Below are 20,511 nucleotides of genomic sequence, written 5' to 3'. Positions count from 1 at the left end.
AATATACCACACTATTACTGTACACACACCCTAATATACCACACTATTACTGTACACACAACCCTAATATACCACTATTACTGTACCCCCCCCCCCCTAATATACCACACTAACTACTGCTGCTTTAAGTTGTCGAACTCCAGTGTTAGGGTAGTGATGTGTAATCAGCCAGTGCTGAGTAACACAAAATACATTCCTGATGGGCACTGCGTAGAAATGGTTGTGGGGCTGGGCAGGCAATGGGCTGGGGACAAAAAGGGTTAATTAGCTTGACACCCGAGTATCTAAATATGCTGGAAAGGCAAGGCATTAATGGTTAGGAAAAACCTTGCCAGAAACATTTCTCCGATGGATCACATACTTCCCTCCTACACAAACTATATTTGTTCCAAAGGTTAATTGTTTGTAAGATCTGATTTGAAAACAGAGTCTCTTGTGCACCATTCTCATCTCCTTCTCTTCCTCCAGCCTAATTAACCTTTCTGAAAATTCATGTCTGAATTTGTCCCCCTCTAACTTCAGTAAGGTCCAGTGGGACCTGGACAGAACTGCCGAGGCATGAAAAATACAGGACATTCGCTTCACTAAACATGTTGGGAGCAAGCTGATAATTAAATCATTTTCTCACATCAGGACATGCAATGAAACACGGGAGATAACTGGGACAGGATGGAGGTGAGCAGTGACTGGCCTATCTGAGTGTCTCGCTCGGCCATTTCGGAGGACATTTCAGAATGAACCACATTGCTGTGGGTCTGGAGTCACCTGTAGGCCAGACCGGGTAAGGACGGCAGATTTCCTTCCCGAAAGGACATTAGTTGTCATGGTCACTAGATTTATGAATTGAATTTAAATCCCACACCCAGGGATTTGCACCCATGTCACCATAGTCTCTTGGTTCCTATATAATCGCCACAACATCATTGCCCGTGCTCATTGAAGCTCTGTTTCACTTGGCTTCAGATCTCAGTACAGCCCTGGTTACGGGGGGTAAGTGGCCATAGCCAACGAGCAACAGAGGGCATCTCCGTCCAGAGACAGCCAATCAGCTGTACTGCTGCACCTGAGCAACAAGCTTTGATCCGGAGGCAGGTCTCCATGAACTGCCATTGCCAGCATGAGCACACTGTGGGTGTCATTCTCATCACAATCTAATCACCCAGCCAACTGAGCTAACCCCCAGGGCAAGTCAGAATCGAGGAATTCTGTGGCATGTAATTCATAACCTGACTCCACAAAACTTTGTCACAAGTTAGGAATACTCCCCACTCCCCTGGATGAGCGCAGCTCCCACAACACTCAAGAAGCTCGACACCATCCAGGACAAAGCAGCCCCGCTTGATTGCTCCCCCTCCCACAAACATGAACTCTCTCCACTGTTGACGCACAGGAGCAGCCGTGTGTACCATCTCCAAGAGACACTGAGGCAACTCAGGAAGGGTCCTTCAACAGCACCTCCCAAACCCACGACATCTACAACCCAGAAGGACAAAGGCAGCAGACTTACCAACAGCAGGTTCCCCTCCCAGTCGCTCACCACCCTGACTGGGAAATATATCGGCCGTTCCTTCACTGTCGATGGGGCAACATCCTGGAACTCCCTCCCTAACAGCACAGTGGATATACCTACACCTCAGGGACTGCCGCGGTTCAAGGTTGTCTGAAGGGCAACTAGATGTTGGTGCAGCCAGCGACGCCCACATCCCACCAAAGAATAAAAATCAGGTTTTGTGTAACACCTTTAGCACAGCTGCATTTGATGAGCAGCCCAACAGCAGAGACGCTCCATCCCTTTCCACACAACCTAATGCTTCCCTGTGTTAGACAGAGAAACATTCAAAGCAGAGTTTCTGCAGATGCATTGGTGTCCATAACATCCTTCGCACAAAGATTCCTCAGACCTTCCATCCGCTCACAGCACTCAATCAGCATCACCCAATCTCAAACACCCGAGTACCACACTCGGCAGTTTCAATTCAGGACAACACCCACCTTCTCCAGCACTGAACTAAACGTGGCACCAGTTGGTATGAACTTAAACTGTCACCAACCACAAACCAGCTTTGAAGCACCGACCGGAACTGACACCGATCACCGACAGGAACTGACACCGATCACCGACAGGAACTGACACCGATCACCGACAGGAACTGACACCGATCACCGACAGGAACTGACACCGATCACCGACAGGAACTGACACCGATCACCGACAGGAACTGACACCGATCACCGACCGGAACTGACACCGATCACCGACCGGAACTGACACCGATCACCGACCGGAACTGACACCGATCACCGACCGGAACTGACACCGATCACCGACAGGAACTGACACCGATCGCCGACAGGAACTGACACCGATCACCGACAGGAACTGACACCGATCACCGACAGGAACTGACACCGATCACCGACCGTAACTGACACCGATCACCGACCGGAACTGACACCGATCACCGACCGGAACTGACACCGATCACCGACCGGAACTGACACCGATCACCGACAGGAACTGACACCGATCACCGACCGGAACTGACACCGATCACCGTCAGGAACTGACACCGATCACCGACCGGAACTGACACCGATCACCGACAGGAACTGACACCGATCACCGACAGGAACTGACACCGATCACCGACAGGAACTGACACCGATCACCGACAGGAACTGACACCGATCACCGACAGGAACTGACACCGATCACCGACAGGAACTGACACCGAACACCGACAGGAACTGACACCGATCACCGACAGGAACTGACACCGATCACCGACAGGAACTGACACCGATCACCGACAGGAACTGACACCTATCACCGACAGGAACTGACACCGATCACCGACAGGAACTGACACCGATCACCGACAGGAACTGACACCGATCACCGACAGGAACTGACACCGATCACCGACCGGAACTGACACCGATCACCGACAGGAACTGACACCGATCACCGACCGGAACTGACACCGATCACCGACCGGAACTGACACCGATCACCGACCGGAACTGACACCGAACACCGACAGGAACTGACACCGATCACCGACAGGAACTGACACCGATCACCGACAGGAACTGACACCGATCACCGACCGGAACTGACACCGATCACCGACAGGAACTGACACCGATCACCGACAGGAACTGACACCGATCACCGACAGGAACTGACACCGATCACCGACAGGAACTGACACCGATCACCGACAGGAACTGACACCGATCACCGGCCGGAACTGACACCGATCACCGGCCGGAACTGACACCGATCACCGGCCGGAACTGACACCGATCACCGACAGGAACTGACACCGATCACCGACAGGAACTGACACCGATCACCGACAGGAACTGACACCGATCACCGACCGGAACTGACACCGATCACCGACCGGAACTGACACCGATCACCGACCGGAACTGACACCGATCACCGACAGGAACTGACACCGATCACCGACCGGAACTGACACCGATCACCGACCGGAACTGACACCGATCACCGACAGGAACTGACACCGATCACCGACAGGAACTGACACCGATCACCGACAGGAACTGACACCGATCACCGACAGGAACTGACACCGATCACCGACAGGAACTGACACCGATCACCGACAGGAACTGACACCGATCACCGACAGGAACTGACACCGATCACCGACAGGAACTGACACCGATCACCGACAGGAACTGACACCGATCACCGACCGGAACTGACACCGATCACCGACAGGAACTGACACCGATCACCGACCGGAACTGACACCGATCACCGACAGGAACTGACACCGATCACCGACCGGAACTGACACCGATCACCGACAGGAACTGACACCGATCACCGACAGGAACTGACACCGATCACCGACCGGAACTGACACCGATCACCGACCGGAACTGACACCGAACACCGACAGGAACTGACACCGATCACCGACAGGAACTGACACCGATCACCGACAGGAACTGACACCGATCACCGACAGGAACTGACACCGAACACCGACAGGAACTGACACCGATCACCGACAGGAACTGACACCGATCACCGACAGGAACTGACACCGATCACCGACAGGAACTGACACCTATCACCGACAGGAACTGACACCGATCACCGACAGGAACTGACACCGATCACCGACAGGAACTGACACCGATCACCGACCGGAACTGACACCGATCACCGACAGGAACTGACACCGATCACCGACCGGAACTGACACCGATCACCGACAGGAACTGACACCGATCACCGACCGGAACTGACACCGATCACCGACCGGAACTGACACCGATCACCGACCGGAACTGACACCGAACACCGACAGGAACTGACACCGATCACCGACAGGAACTGACACCGATCACCGACAGGAACTGACACCGATCACCGACCGGAACTGACACCGATCACCGACAGGAACTGACACCGATCACCGACAGGAACTGACACCGATCACCGACAGGAACTGACACCGATCACCGACCGGAACTGACACCGATCACCGACAGGAACTGACACCGATCACCGACCGGAACTGACACCGATCACCGACCGGAACTGACACCGATCACCGGCCGGAACTGACACCGATCACCGACAGGAACTGACACCGATCACCGACAGGAACTGACACCGATCACCGACCGGAACTGACACCGATCACCGACCGGAACTGACACCGATCACCGACCGGAACTGACACCGATCACCGACCGGAACTGACACCGATCACCGACAGGAACTGATACCGATCACCGACCGGAACTGACACCGATCACCGACCGGAACTGACACCGATCACCGACAGGAACTGACACCGATCACCGACAGGAACTGACACCGATCACCGACAGGAACTGACACCGATCACCGACAGGAACTGACACCGATCACCGACAGGAACTGACACCGATCACCGACAGGAACTGACACCTATCACCGACAGGAACTGACACCGATCACCGACAGGAACTGACACCGATCACCGACAGGAACTGACACCGATCACCGACCGGAACTGACACCGATCACCGACAGGAACTGACACCGATCACCGACCGGAACTGACACCGATCACCGACAGGAACTGACACCGATCACCGACAGGAACTGACACCGATCACCGACCGGAACTGACACCGATCACCGACCGGAACTGACACCGAACACCGACAGGAACTGACACCGATCACCGACAGGAACTGACACCGATCACCGACAGGAACTGACACCGATCACCGACAGGAACTGACACCGATCACCGACAGGAACTGACACCGATCACCGACAGGAACTGACACCGATCACCGACAGGAACTGACACCGATCACCGACCGGAACTGACACCGTTCACCGACCGGAACTGACACCGATCACCGACCGGAACTGACACCGATCACCGACCGGAACTGACACCGATCACCGACCGGAACTGACACCGATCACCGACAGGAACTGACACCGATCACCGACAGGAACTGACACCGATCACCGACAGGAACTGACACCGATCACCGACAGGAACTGACACCGATCACCGACAGGAACTGACACCGATCACCGACCGGAACTGACACCGATCACCGACAGGAACCGGTCCTGAACCAGATCCAACTCAGGATCTCAGTCTTTAAGCAGCACCAATGCCAGACTAGAATTGATTCTAAACTCTCCACTGTTCCCAAACATAATCATACTTCCATCAATTGAGCATTGCCACAGCACCTGGAGGGATGACACCAACACTTACCCTGATTGCCAGCCAATTGCAGGTTACTCCTGTCCTTGGTGAGTCCATTGGTCTTGGGACTGGCACTTGGGGCATTAACTGCTGCTGCCCGCGGAGGCCTCTTACCCGGGACCTTGACGGTCGTACGTAGTAGATCGATTTCCTTGCCATGAACGTTCTGCATGTAATCCTAATTGGCAAGACAGAAAAACACATTATGATCTTATCTGTTCCTGATATGGTAGACATTAATATTCAGGCACACAGCTTGTCGGCACCCCGGTCCTGGGCAAAAACAGACAACATCACGAAAGGCAGCTTCTTGTTCAATGAAGAAAATGCAACTGTCAGTCAACAATTCTTACATTTCTCTCTGTTTCTGTCTGGGCCTGTTGGTGTGCAGTACATTAGGCGAGGGAGGTGATGCTGGTCAGAATTCCGAGGGTCTGCGCAGTCCAGAGTTCAGAGGGTTCGCACAGTCCAGAGTCCGCACAGTCCAGAGTCCGCACAGTCCAGAGTCCGCACAGTCCAGAGTCCGCACAGTCCGCACAGTCCAGAGTCCGCACAGTCCAGAGTCCGCACAGTCTGCACAGTCCAGAGTCCGCACAGTCCAGAGTCCGCACATTCCGCACAGTCCAGAGTCCGCACAGTCCGCAGTCCAGAGTCCGCACAGTCCAGAGTCCGCACAGTCCAGAGTCCGCACAGTCCAGAGTCCGCACAGTCCAGAGTCCGCACAGTCCGCACAGTCCAGAGACCGCACAGTCCAGAGTCCGCACAGTCCGCACAGTCCAGAGTCCGCACAGTCCAGAGTCCGCACAGTCCAGAGTCCGCACAGTCCAGAGTCCGCACAGTCCAGAGTCCGCACTGTCCAGAGTCCGCACTGTCCAGAGTCCGCACAGTCCAGAGTCCGCACAGTCCGCACAGTCCAGAGTCCGCACAGTCCAGAGTCCGCACAGTCCAGAGTCCGCACAGTCCAGAGTCCGCACAGTCTGCACAGTCCAGAGTCCGCACAGTCCAGAGTCCGCACTGTCCAGAGTCCGCACAGTCCAGAGTCCGCACAGTCCAGAGTCCGCACAGTCCGCACAGTCCAGAGTCCGCACAGTCCAGAGTCCGCACAGTCCAGAGTCCGCACAGTCCAGAGTCCGCACAGTCTGCACAGTCCAGAGTCCGCACATTCCGCACAGTCCAGAGTCCGCACAGTCCGCACAGTCCAGAGTCCGCACAGTCCAGAGTCCGCACAGTCCAGAGTCCGCACAGTCCAGAGTCCGCACAGTCCGCACAGTCCAGAGTCCGCACAGTCCAGAGTCCGCACAGTCCAGAGTCCGCACAGTCCACACAGTCCAGAGTCCGCACAGTCCGGAGTCCGCACAGTCCAGAGTCTGCACAGTCCACACAGTCCAGAGTCCGCACAGTCCAGAGTCCGCACAGTCCACACAGTCCAGAGTCCGCACAGTCCGCACAGTCCAGAGTCCGCACAGTCCAGAGTCCGCACAGTCCACACAGTCCAGAGTCCGCACAGTCCGCACAGCCCAGAGTCCGCACAGTCCAGACTCCGCACAGTCCAGAGTCCGCACAGTCCAGAGTCCGCACAGTCCAGAGGCCGCACAGTCCAGAGTCCGCACAGTCCGCACAGTCCAGAGTCCGCACAGTCTGCACAGTCCAGAGTCCGCACAGTCCAGAGTCCGCACAGTCCGCACAGTCCAGAGTCCGCACAGTCCAGAGTCCGCACAGTCTGCACAGTCCAGAGTCCGCACAGTCCAGAGTCCGCACAGTCTGCACAGTCCAGAGTCCGCACAGTCCAGAGTCCGCACATTCCGCACAGTCCAGAGTCCGCACAGTCCAGAGTCCGCACAGTCCAGAGTCCGCACAGTCTGCACAGTCCAGAGTCCGCACAGTCCAGAGTCCGCACAGTCCAGAGTCCGCACAGTCCAGAGTCCGCACAGTCCAGAGTCCGCACAGTCCGCACAGTCCAGAGTCTGCACAGCCCAGAGTCCGCACAGTCCGCACAGCCCAGAGTTCCGAGGGTCTGCGCAGTCCAGAATTCCGAGGGTCTGCGCAGTCCAGAGTTCAGAGGGTCCGCACAGTCCAGAGTCCGCACAGTCCAGAGTCCGCACAGTCTGCACAGTCCAGAGTCCGCACAGTCCAGAGTCCGCACAGTCCGCACAGTCCAGAGTCCGCACAGTCCAGAGTCCGCACAATCCGCACAGTACAGAGTCCGCACAGTCCGCACAGTCCAGAGTCCACACTGTCCAGAGTCCGCACAGTCCAGAGTCCGCACTGTCCAGAGTCCGCACTGTCCAGAGTCCGCACAGTCCAGAGTCCGCACAGTCCAGAGTCCGCACAGTCCAGAGTCCACACAGTCCAGAGTTCGCACTGTCCAGAGTCCGCACAGTCCAGAGTCCGCACAGTCCAGAGTCCGCACAGTCTGCACAGTCCAGAGTCCGCACAGTCCAGAGTCCGCACAGTCCAGAGTCCGCACTGTCCAGAGTCCGCACAGTCCAGAGTCTGCACAGCCCAGAGTTCCACAGTCTGCGCAGCCCAGAGCTCCGCACAGTCTGCGCAGTCCAGAGTTCCGAGGGCCTGCACAGCCCAGAGTTCCACACAGTCTGCACAGCCCAGAGTTCCACACAGTCTGCACAGCCCAGAGTTCCGCGCAGTCTGCGCAGTCCAGAGTTCCATACAGTCTGCGCAGCCCAGAGTTCCACACAGTCTGCACAGCCCAGAGTTCCGCGCAGTCTGCGCAGCCCAGAGTTCCGCACAGTCTGCACAGCCCAGAGTTCCATACAGTCTGCACAGCCCAGAGTTCCGCACAGTCTGACAGCCCAGAGTTCCCCACAGTCTGCGCAGCCCAGAGTTCCACACAGTCTGCGCAGCCCAGAGTTCCACACAGTCTGCACAGTCCAGAGTTCCACACAGTCTGCACAGTCCAGAGTTCCACACAGTCTGCACAGTCCAGAGTTCCACACAGTCTGCGCAGCCCAGAGTTCCACACAGTCTGCACAGCCCAGAGTTCCACACAGTCTGCACAGCCCAGAGTTCCATACAGTCTGCGCAGCCCAGAGTTCCACACAGTCTGCACAGCCCAGAGTTCCGCGCAGTCTGCGCAGTCCAGAGTTCCATACAGTCTGCGCAGCCCAGAGTTCCACACAGTCTGCACAGCCCAGAGTTCCGCGCAGTCTGCGCAGTCCAGAGTTCCATACAGTCTGCGCAGCCCAGAGTTCCATACAGTCTGCACAGCCCAGAGTTCCACACAGTCTGCACAGCCCAGAGTTCCATACAGTCTGACAGCCCAGAGTTCCCCACAGTCTGCGCAGCCCAGAGTTCCACACAGTCTGCGCAGCCCAGAGTTCCACACAGTCTGCGCAGCCCAGAGTTCCGCACAGTCTGCACAGCCCAGAGTTCCGCACAGTCTGACAGCCCAGAGTTCCCCACAGTCTGCGCAGCCCAGAGTTCCACACAGTCTGCGCAGCCCAGAGTTCCACACAGTCTGCACAGTCCAGAGTTCCACACAGTCTGCGCAGCCCAGAGTTCCCCACAGTCTGCACAGCCCAGAGTTCCACACAGTCTGCGCAGTTCAGAGTTCCCCACAGTCTGCACAGTCCAGAGTTCCACACAGTCTGCACAGTCCAGAGTTCCACACAGTCTGCGCAGCCCAGAGTTCCCCACAGTCTGCACAGTCCAGAGTTCCACACAGTCTGCACAGTCCAGAGTTCCACACAGTCTGCACAGTCCAGAGTTCCACACAGTCTGCACAGCCCAGAGTTCCACACAGTCTGCACAGCCCAGAGTTCCACACAGTCTGCACAGCCCAGAGTTCCGCACAGTCTGCGCAGTCCAGAGTTCCATACAGTCTGCGCAGCCCAGAGTTCCACACAGTCTGCACAGCCCAGAGTTCCGCGCAGTCTGCGCAGTCCAGAGTTCCATACAGTCTGCGCAGCCCAGAGTTCCATACAGTCTGACAGCCCAGAGTTCCGCACAGTCTGCACAGCCCAGAGTTCCGCACAGTCTGACAGCCCAGAGTTCCCCACAGTCTGCGCAGCCCAGAGTTCCACACAGTCTGCGCAGCCCAGAGTTCCACACAGTCTGCACAGTCCAGAGTTCCACACAGTCTGCGCAGCCCAGAGTTCCCCACAGTCTGCACAGCCCAGAGTTCCGCACAGTCTGCGCAGTTCAGAGTTCCCCACAGTCTGCACAGTCCAGAGTTCCACACAGTCTGCACAGCACAGAGTTCCACACAGTCTGCACAGCCCAGAGTTCCACAGTCTGCACAGCCCAGAGTTCCACACAGTCTGCACAGTCCAGAGTTCCACACAGTCTGCACAGTCCAGAGTTCCACACAGTCTGCACAGCCCAGAGTTCCCCACAGTCTGCACAGCCCAGAGTTCCGCACAGTCTGCGCAGTTCAGAGTTCCGCAGTCTGCACAGCCCAGAGTTCCGAGGGTCTGCGCAGTCCAGAGTTCCGAGAGTCTGCGCAGTCCAGAGTTCCATACAGTCTGCGCAGCCCAGAGTTCCACACAGTCTGCACAGCCCAGAGTTCCATACAGTCTGCGCAGCCCAGAGTTCCACACAGTCTGCACAGCCCAGAGTTCCGCGCAGTCTGCGCAGTCCAGAGTTCCATACAGTCTGCGCAGCCCAGAGTTCCATACAGTCTGCGCAGCCCAGAGTTCCACACAGTCTGCACAGCCCAGAGTTCCGCGCAGTCTGCGCAGTCCAGAGTTCCATACAGTCTGCGCAGCCCAGAGTTCCATACAGTCTGCACAGCCCAGAGTTCCATACAGTCTGCGCAGCCCAGAGTTCCGCACAGTCTGACAGCCCAGAGTTCCGCACAGTCTGCGCAGCCCAGAGTTCCGCACAGTCTGACAGCCCAGAGTTCCGCACAGTCTGACAGCCCAGAGTTCCCCACAGTCTGCGCAGCCCAGAGTTCCACACAGTCTGCGCAGCCCAGAGTTCCACACAGTCTGCACAGTCCAGAGTTCCACACAGTCTGCACAGTCCAGAGTTCCACACAGTCTGCACAGTCCAGAGTTCCACACAGTCTGCGCAGCCCAGAGTTCCACACAGTCTGCACAGCCCAGAGTTCCCCACAGTCTGCACAGCCCAGAGTTCCGCACAGTCTGCGCAGTTCTGAGTTCCGCAGTCTGCACAGCCCAGAGTTCCGAGGGTCTGCGCAGTCCAGAGTTCCGAGAGTCTGCGCAGTCCAGAGTTCAGAGGGCCTGCACAGTCCAGAGTTCCGCACAGTGTGCACAGCCCAGAGTTCCGAGAGTCTGCGCAGTCCAGAGTTCCGAGAGTCTGCAGTCAGCACAGCCCAGGGTTTGTACAGCTCAGAGTCCGCGCAGCCTGGAGTCATAGAAATATAGAAAATAGGAGCAGGAGGAGGCCATTCGGCCCTTCAAACCCGCTCCGCCATTCATTATGATCGTGGCTGACCATCCAACTCAATAGCCTAATCCCGCTTTCTCCCCATATCCCTTGATCCCCTTCTCCCTAAGTGCGATATCTAACTGCTTCTGGGAAACACACAATGTTTTGGCCTCAACTACTTCCTGTGATAATGAATTCCAAGGGCTCACCACTCTCTGGGTGAAGAAATGTCTCCTAAATGGTGCACACGGTATTCTCAGGATGTGACATCTGGTTCTGGACTCCCTCACCATCAGGAAAATCTTTCCTGGTCCACCCACCCAATCCAAATCTGTCCTGGTCCACCCATGTCGACGCTACCACCAAGAAAGCACAACAGCGCCTATACCTCCTCAGGAAACTAAGGAAATTCGGCATGTCCACATTAACCCTCACCAACTTTTACAGATGCACCATAGAAAGCATCCTATCGGGCTGCATCACAGCCTGGTATGGCAACTGCTCGGCCCAGGACCGCAAGAAACTTCAGAGAGTCGTGAACACCGCCCAGTCCATCACACAAACCTGCCTCCCATCCATTGACTCCATCTACACCTCCCGCTCCTGGGGAAAGCGGGCAGTATAATCAAAGATCCCTCCCACCCGGCTCACTCACTCTTCCAACTTCTTCCATCAGGCAGGAGATACAGAAGTCTGAGAACACGCACGAACAGACTCAAAAACAGCTTCTTCCCCACTGTTACCAGACTCCTGATGACCCTCTTATGGACTGTACTGAGTAATACTACACTCTGTATGCTTCACCCGATGCCTGTGTCTCTGAATTTGTGTGTTTGCCCATGTTTTTTTTCATGTACTTAATGATCCAAATCCAAATCCAAAATTACGCACAATATTCCAGGTGGCCTCACCAAGGTTCTGTATAATTGCAGCAACACATCCCTGCTCCTGTCCTCGAATTCTCCTACTTCAGACTCCTAAGGCCAGCAGACCATTTTCCTTCTTTACCGCCTGCTGTACCTGCACGCTTACCTTCAGTGACTGGTGCACAAGGACACCCAGGTCCCGCTGCACACTCCCCTCTCCCAACTTATCGCCATTCTGATAATAGTCTGCCGTCTCGTTTTTGCTTCCGAGGTGGATAACCACATTTATCCAAATTATACTTCATCTGCCGTTCATTCACCCACTCACTCAACGTGTCCAAATCACACTGAAGCATCTCTGCATCCTCCTCACAGCTCACCCTCCCACACATCTGAGGCGCAACATCTCAGACGCAACATCTCAGATGCAGCATCTCAAGACGCAACATCTCAGATGCAACATCTCAGACGCAACATCTGAGGCGCAACATCTCAGACGCAACATCTGAGACGTAACATCTGAGACGCAACATCTCAGATGCAGCATCTGAGACGCAACATCTCAGATGCAGCATCTCAAGACGCAACATCTGAGACGCAACATCTGAGACACAACATCTCAGAAGCAACATCTCAGATGCAGCATCTCAAGACGCAGCACCCCAGACACAACATCTCAGACACATCTCAGACACAGCAACGCTATGCTGGCAAAGTGCCTGTTTATTTATGGATTTATTTATTACTCTCAGAACTGTTTGCACCTGTGATTATTGCCCGACCCGAGCTGCCTGAGGACATTGAGGGAGTAGTCATGTGCAGCTCAGATCTGGTAGGGTGACAGTCCTCCACCTCTGAAAGAGAACAGTGATCCAATTGGATTTTAATGACAACCTGGGAATTTCCTGGTGATTTTTCAAGTTCCTGAATTGTATTTCACTGATATCCTTTAGGGAGGGAAAACTGCCGCCTGTTCCTGGTCTGGCCTACATGTGACTCCAGACCCACAGCAAAGTGGATATTTCTGACATTTTGAGCGAGACACTCACTTGTCTAAACCCTCTGCAGGAAAGTCAAAAATAATTAAAATTGGATGCACCACCCAACATCAACTGACACACCGAGAACTGGCATCAGCACATCGCCAATCATTCCTGCAGCATCCTCCTCATTAACAGTTGGAGCACTGGTGCCAGAATTGGGAGAACCTGTCCCACATTACAAAACATTCATTAAAGCTGTCCCAGAAACCACCAGCACCAAATCAGTATGTGTCCTGCCAGTGCTCACCAACAGGGCACAGGGGTATACGGTTCGGATGGAGTTGCGCTGGGAGTATTCAATGCTGACTGCACCCAATGAAGTCTCAAAGTATCAGGTCAAACATGGGCAAGGAAACCTCCATCAGCTGATGGGCGGCAGGGTAGCACAGTGGTTAGCACTGTTGCTTCACAGTGCCAGGGTCTCAGGTTTGATTCCCAGCTTGGATCACTGTCTGTGCGGAGTCTGCACGTTCTCCCCGTGTGTGCGTGGGTTTCCTCCGGGTGCTCCGGTTTCCTCCCACAAGCCCCGAAAGACGTGCTTGTTAGATGAATTGGACATTCCGAATTCTCCCTCTGTGCACCGGAATGTGGCGACTAGGGGCTTTTCACAGTAACTTCGTTGCAGTGTTAATGTCAGCCTACTTGTGACAATAAAGATTATTATAAATCAGTGCAGCTCTGTGTTGGGCACCACTTAGAAGCATGGAGGGTGGCAAGGGCACAGTATGTACTCGGGGCTGGGGACGTCAATGTCCATCACTAAGAGAAGCTCACTTACTGCTCGAGACTTGATATACAAAGTCTGCAACAAGCGGGAGGGAACCAACATGAGGGGAAAAGCTGCAGATCCAACAGTCCGGCACTCCCTCAGTACTGACCCACTGACAGTGCGGCACTCCCTCAGCACTGACCCTCTGACAGTGCGGCACTCCCTCAGTACTGACCCTCTGACAGGGCAGCACTCCCTCAGTACTGACCCACTGACAGTGCGGCACTCCCTCAGTACTGACCCTCTGACAGTGCAGCACTCCCTCAGTACTGACCCTCTGACAGTGCGGCACTCCCTCAGTACTGACCCTCTGACAGTGCAGCACTCCCTCAGTACTGACCCTCTGACAGTGCAGCACTCCCTCAGTACTGACCCTCTGACAGTGCGGCACTCCCTCAGTACTGACCCTCTGACAGTGCGGCACTCCCTCAGTACTGACCCTCTGACAGTGCGGCACTCCCTCAGTACTGACCCTCTGACAGTGCGGCACTCCCTCAGTACTGACCCTCTGACAGTGCGGCACTCCCTCAGTACTGACCCTCTGACAGTGCGGCACTCCCTCAGTACTGACCCTCTGACAGTGCGGCACTCCCTCAGTACTGACCCTCTGACAGTGCGGCACTCCCTCAGTACTGACCCTCTGACAGTGCAGCGCTCCCTCAGTACTGACCCTCTGACAGTGCAGCGCTCCCTCAGTACTGACCCTCTGACAGTGCAGCACTCCCTCAGTACTGACCCTCTGACAGTGCAGCACTCCCTCAGTACTGACCCTCTGACAGTGCAGCACTCCCTCAGTACTGAACCTCTGACAGTGCGGCACTCCCTCAGTACTGACCCTCTGACAGTGCAGCACTCCCTCAGTACTGACCCTCTGACAGTGCGGCACTCCCTCAGTGCTGACCCTCTGACAGTGCAGCACTCTCTTAGTACTGACACTCTGACAGTGCGGCACTCCCTCAGTACTGACCCTCTGACAGTGCAGCACTCCCTCAGTACTGACCCTCTGACAGTGCGGCACTCCCTCAGTGCTGACCCTCTGACAGTGCAGCACTCTCTTAGTACTGACACTCTGACAGTGCGGCACTCCCTCAGTCCTGACCCTCTGACAGTGCAGCACTCCCTCAGTACTGACCCTCTGACAGTGCGGCACTCCCTCAGTACTGACCCTCTGACAGTGCAGCACTCCCTCAGTACTGACCCTCTGACAGTGCAGCACTCCCTCAGTACTGACCCTCTGACAGTGCAGCACTCCCTCAGTACTGACCCTCTGACAGTGCGGCATTCCCTCAGTACTGACCCTCTGACAGTGCAGCACTCCCTCAGTACTGACCCTCTGACAGCGCGGCACTCCCTCAGTACTGACCCTCTGACAGTGCGGCACTCCCTCAGTACTGACCCTCTGACAGTGCGGCACTCCCTCAATACTGACCCTCTGACAGTGCAGCACTCCCTCAGTACTGACCCTCTGACAGTGCAGCACTCCCTCAGTACTGACCCTCTGACAGTGCGGCACTCCCTCAGTACTGACTCTCTGACAGTGCAGCACTCCCTCAGTACTGACTCTGACAGTGCAGCACTCCCTCAGTACTGACCCTCTGACAGTGCGGTACTCCCTCAGTACTGACCCTCTGACAGTGCGGCACTCCCTCAGTACTGACCCTCTGACAGTGCGGCACTCCCTCAGTACTGACCCTCTGACAGTGCAGCACTCCCTCAGTACTGACCCTCTGACAGTGCAGCACTCCCTCAGTACTGACCCTCTGACAGTGCAGCACTCCCTCAGTACTGACCCTCTGACAGTGCAGCACTCCCTCAGTACTGACCCTCTGACAGTGCGGCATTCCCTCAGTACTGACCCTCTGACAGTGCAGCACTCCCTCAGTACTGACCCTCTGACAGCGCAGCACTCCCTCAGTACTGACCCTCTGACAGTGCGGCACTCCCTCAGTACTGACCCTCTGACAGTGCGGCACTCCCTAAATACTGACCCTCTGACAGTGCAGCACTCCCTCAGTACTGACCCTCTGACAGTGCAGCACTCCCTCAGTACTGACCCTCTGACAGTGCGGCACTCCCTCAGTACTGACTCTCTGACAGTGCAGCACTCCCTCAGTACTGACTCTCTGACAGTGCAGCACTCCCTCAGTACTGACCCTCTGACAGTGCGGCACTCCCTCAGTACTGACCCTCTGACAGTGCGGCACTCCCTCAGTACTGACCCTCTGACAGTGCGGCACTCCCTCAGTACTGACCCTCTGACAGTGCGGCACTCCCTCAGTACTGACCCTCTGACAGTGCAGCACTCCCTCAGTACTGACCCTCTGACAGTACAGCACTCCCTCAGTACTGACCCTCTGACAGTGCAGCACTCCCTCAGTACTGACCCTCTGACAGTACAGCACTCCCTCGGTACTGACCCTCTGACAGTGCTACACTCCCTCCGTACTGACCCTCTGACAGTGCAGCACTCCCTCCTACTGACCCTCCCACAGTGCGGCACTCCCTCAGTACTGACCCTCTGACAGTGCAGCACTCCCTCAGTACTGACCCTCTGACAGTGCAGCACTCCCTCAGTACTGACCCTCTGACAGTGCCGCACTCCCTCAGTACTGACCCTCTGACAGTGCGGCGCTCCCTCAGTACTGACTCTCTGACAGTGCAGCACTCCCTCAGTACTGACCCTCTGACAGTGCAGTACTCCCTCAGTACTGACCCTCTGACAGTGCAGCACTCCCTCAGTACTGACCCTCTGACAGTGCAGCACTCCCTCAGTACTGACCCTCTGACAGTGCGGCACTCCCTCAGTACTGACCCTCTGACAGTGCGGCACTCCCTCAGTACTGACTCTCTGACAGTGCAGCACTCCCTCAGTACTGACCCTCTGACAGTGCGGCACTCCCTCAGTACTGACTCTCTGACAGTGCAGCACTCCCTCAGTACTGACCCTCTGACAGTGCAGCACTCCCTCAGTACTGACCCTCTGACAGTGCAGCACTCCCTCAGTACTGACCCTCTGACAGTGCAGCACTCCCTCAGTACTGACCCTCTGACAGTGCGGCACTCCCTCAGTACTGACCCTCTGACAGTGCGGCACTCCCTCAGTACTGACTCTCTGACAGTGCAGCACTCCCTCAGTACTGACCCTCTGACAGTGCGGCACTCCCTCAGTACTGACCCTCTGACAGTGAGACACTCCCTCAGTACTGACTCTCTGACAGTGCAGCACTCCCTCAGTACTGACCCTCTGACAGTGCAGCACTCCCTCAGTACTGACCCTCTGACAGTGCAGCACTCCCTCAGTACTGACCCTCTGACAGTGCGGCACTCCCTCAGTACTGACCCTCTGACAGTGCAGCACTCCCTCAGTACTGACCCTCTGACAGTGCGGCACTCCCTCAGTACTGACTCTCTGACAGTGCAGCACTCCCTCAGTACTGACCCTCTGACAGTGCAGCACTCCCTCAGTACTGACCCTCTGACAGTGCAGCACTCCCTCAGTACTGACCCTCTGACAGTGCAGCACTCCCTCAGTACTGACCCTCTGACAGTGCGGCACTCCCTCAGTACTGACCCTCTGACAGTGCAGCACTCCCTCAGTACTGACCCTCTGACAGTACAGCACTCCCTCGGTACTGACCCTCTGACAGTGCTACACTCCCTCAGTACTGACCCTCTGACAGTGCAGCACTCCCTCAGTACTGACCCTCTGACAGTGCAGCACTCCCTCAGTACTGACTCTCTGACAGTGCAGCACTCCCTCAGTACTGACCCTCTGACAGTGCAGCACTCCCTCAGTACTGACCCTCTGACAGTGCAGCACTCCCTCAGTACTGACCCTCTGACAGTGCAGCACTCCCTCAGTACTGACCCTCTGACAGTGCGGCACTCCCTCAGTACTGACCCTCTGACAGTGCGGTACTCCCTCAGTACTGACCCTCTGACAGTGCGGCACTCCCTCAGTACTGAACCTCTGACAGTGCAGCACTCCCTCAGTACTGACCCTCTGACAGTGCGACACTCCCTCAGTACTGACCCTCTGACAGTGCGGCACTCCCTCAGTACTGACCCTCTGACAGTGCAGCACTCCCTCAGTACTGACCCTCTGACAGTGTGGCACTCCCTCAGTACTGACCCTCTGACAGGGCAGCACTCCCTCAGTACTGACCCTCTGACAGTGCGGCACTCCCTCAGTACTGACCCTCTGACAGTGCAGCACTCCCTCAGTACTGACCCTCTGACAGTGCGGCACTCCCTCAGTACTGACCCTCTGACAGTGCGACACTCCCTCAGTACTGACCCTCTGACAGTGCAGCACTCCCTCAGTACTGACCCTCTGACAGTGCGGCACTCCCTCAGTACTGACCCTCTGACAGTGCGGCACTCCCTCAGTACTGAACCTCTGACAGTGCAGCACTCCCTCAGTACTGACCCTCTGACAGTGCGACACTCCCTCAGTACTGACCCTCTGACAGTGCGGCGCTCCCTCAGTACTGACCCTCTGACAGTGCGGCACTCCCTCAGTACTGAACCTCTGACAGTGCAGCACTCCCTCAGTACTGACCCTCTGACAGTGCGACACTCCCTCAGTACTGACCCTCTGACAGGGCAGCACTCCCTCAGTACTGACCCTCTGACAGTGCAGCACTCCCTCAGTACTGAACCTCTGACAGTGCGACACTCCCTCAGTACTGAACCTCTGACAGTGCAGCACTCCCTCAGTACTGACCCTCTGACAGTGCGGCACTCCCTCAGTACTGACCCTCTGACAGTGCAGCACTCCCTCAGTACTGACCCTCTGACAGTGCCGCGCTCCCTCACTACTGACCCTCTGACAGTGCAGCACTCCCTCAGTACTGACCCTCTGACAGTGCGGCGCTCCCTCAGTACTGACCCTCAGACAGTGCCGCGCTCCCTCAGTACTGACCCTCTGACAGTGCAGCACTCCCTCAGTACTGACCCTCTGACAGTGCAGCACTCCCTCAGTACTGACCCTCTGACAGTGCAGCACTCCCTCAGTACTGACCCTCTGACAGTGCAGCACTCCCTCAGTACTGACCCTCTGACAGTGCGGCACTCCCTCAGTACTGACCCTCTGACAGTGCAGCACTCCCTCAGTACTGACCCTCTGACAGTGCCGCGCTCCCTCACTACTGACCCTCTGACAGTGCAGCACTCCCTCAGTACTGACCCTCTGACAGTGCGGCACTCCCTCAGTACTGACCCTCTGACAGTGCCGCGCTCCCTCAGTACTGACCCTCTGACAGTGCCGCACTCCCTCAGTACTGACTCTCTGACAGTGCGGCACTCCCTCAGTACTGACCCTCTGACAGTGCGGCACTCCCTCAGTACTGACCCTCTGACAGTGCGGCACTCCCTCAGTACTGACCCTCTGACAGTGCGGCACTCCCTCAGTACTGACCCTCTGACAGTGCGGCACTCCCTCAGTACTGATCCTCTGACAGTGCGGCACTCCCTCAGTACTGACCCTCTGACAGTGCGGCACTCCCTCAGTACTGACCCTCTGACAGTGCCGCACTCCCTCAGTACTGACCCTCTGACAGTGCAGCATTCCCTCAGTACTGACCCTCTGACAGTGCGGCACTCCCTCAGTACTGACCCTCTGACAGTGCGGCACTCCCTCAGTACTGACCCTCTGACAGTGCCGCGCTCCCTCAGTACTGACCCTCTGACAGTGCCGCGCTCCCTCAGTACTGCGCTGGATTGTCAGTGTGGATTATCCCTTCTAGTCCCAGAATGCTGCATCAGAAACCTGTGATCTTACTCAGAGGTAAATATGAAAGTAGCAAGATGCCTGGACGGGTCTGACAACATTCACAGCCCAGGAATCCAAACATGAGCGAGTGTGTGACAGCAGGAAAACAGGGAAAAGTGTTTTGGGTGGAGTAGGCGTGTGAATTCCTTGGTGGGGACTGAGAAACCGAGAGTGTGCCTCTTTAAAACACAATTAACAATTAGGAGCGGAGTGCAAATTAAAAGGAAAACCTCAGAATCAGCAGATTGCAGTGAGAGTCCGTCAGAATTAGGCGGCAGCACTGTCTTTATTACAAACCATAAAGCACTAATTTCTTCACAAGCCACCTCGCTAATTACACAGCCAGCGCACTCATTTTATTTTATTACTCGAATTAACAGGAAGTTCAAACCGTGTAAAGCTATTAAGATGTGTGATTAAGCCACATTCAATTAGTTTCTACAAACAATTTAATTGATGTTGCAGATAGGAATTAACAGAAGGTGAACGTGTGAATTACCCGGCTGGTGGAGAGGAATTCATCCTCCATCCACCCCGCATCAACAATCTCACTAAAAACACTATCTCTTATTCCAAACTACTCCTGATTACAATACACAGCAATCTTACGTTTCAGGGTGAGTCCCCTCTTCCAAACTGGGTTAGGAGGCAATTTTGCAAAAAAGATAATGGAATGGCATTGTGAGAGCGAATGTGATGCATTAGACAGAGGGGCAGAGTCAGAGAGACATGATAGAATTAGTGTGTAAAATACGTGTGACAAGGAGAGTGTGCATTTGTACGTGTTTTGTGTGTGGTGTGTATGTGTAAGAGAGAGTGAGTGAGTGAGTGAGTGTGTGAGAGTGAGTGAGTGAGTGAGTGTGAGAGAGTGGTGTGAGTGGTGTGAGTGAGTGAGTGTGCATGTGAGTGGAGTGAGTGAGTGTGAGAATGAGTGAGTGTG

The 20,511-nt window shown here is 55.6% G+C and overlaps 1 protein-coding gene across 2 annotated transcripts in view; it reads right to left on the bottom strand.

Moving 5' to 3' along the window:
* Positions 1-20,511, bottom strand: part of agap3 (ArfGAP with GTPase domain, ankyrin repeat and PH domain 3) — a 1,400,505-nt gene that overhangs the window by 435,023 nt on the left and 944,971 nt on the right. For both annotated transcript variants that reach the window (XM_072468572.1, XM_072468571.1), the window contains exon 11: positions 5,781-5,949. In XM_072468572.1, the coding sequence (XP_072324673.1) occupies positions 5,781-5,949 (169 nt within the window). The remainder of the gene's footprint in view (positions 1-5,780; positions 5,950-20,511) is intronic.

Source organism: Scyliorhinus torazame, chromosome 11 (assembly GCF_047496885.1).
Source record: "Scyliorhinus torazame isolate Kashiwa2021f chromosome 11, sScyTor2.1, whole genome shotgun sequence".
In the NCBI taxonomy this organism is placed as follows: Eukaryota; Metazoa; Chordata; class Chondrichthyes; order Carcharhiniformes; family Scyliorhinidae; genus Scyliorhinus; species Scyliorhinus torazame.
The sequence above is the reverse complement of the archived record's forward strand: the minus strand, read 5'-3'. Positions and strand labels throughout refer to the sequence as shown.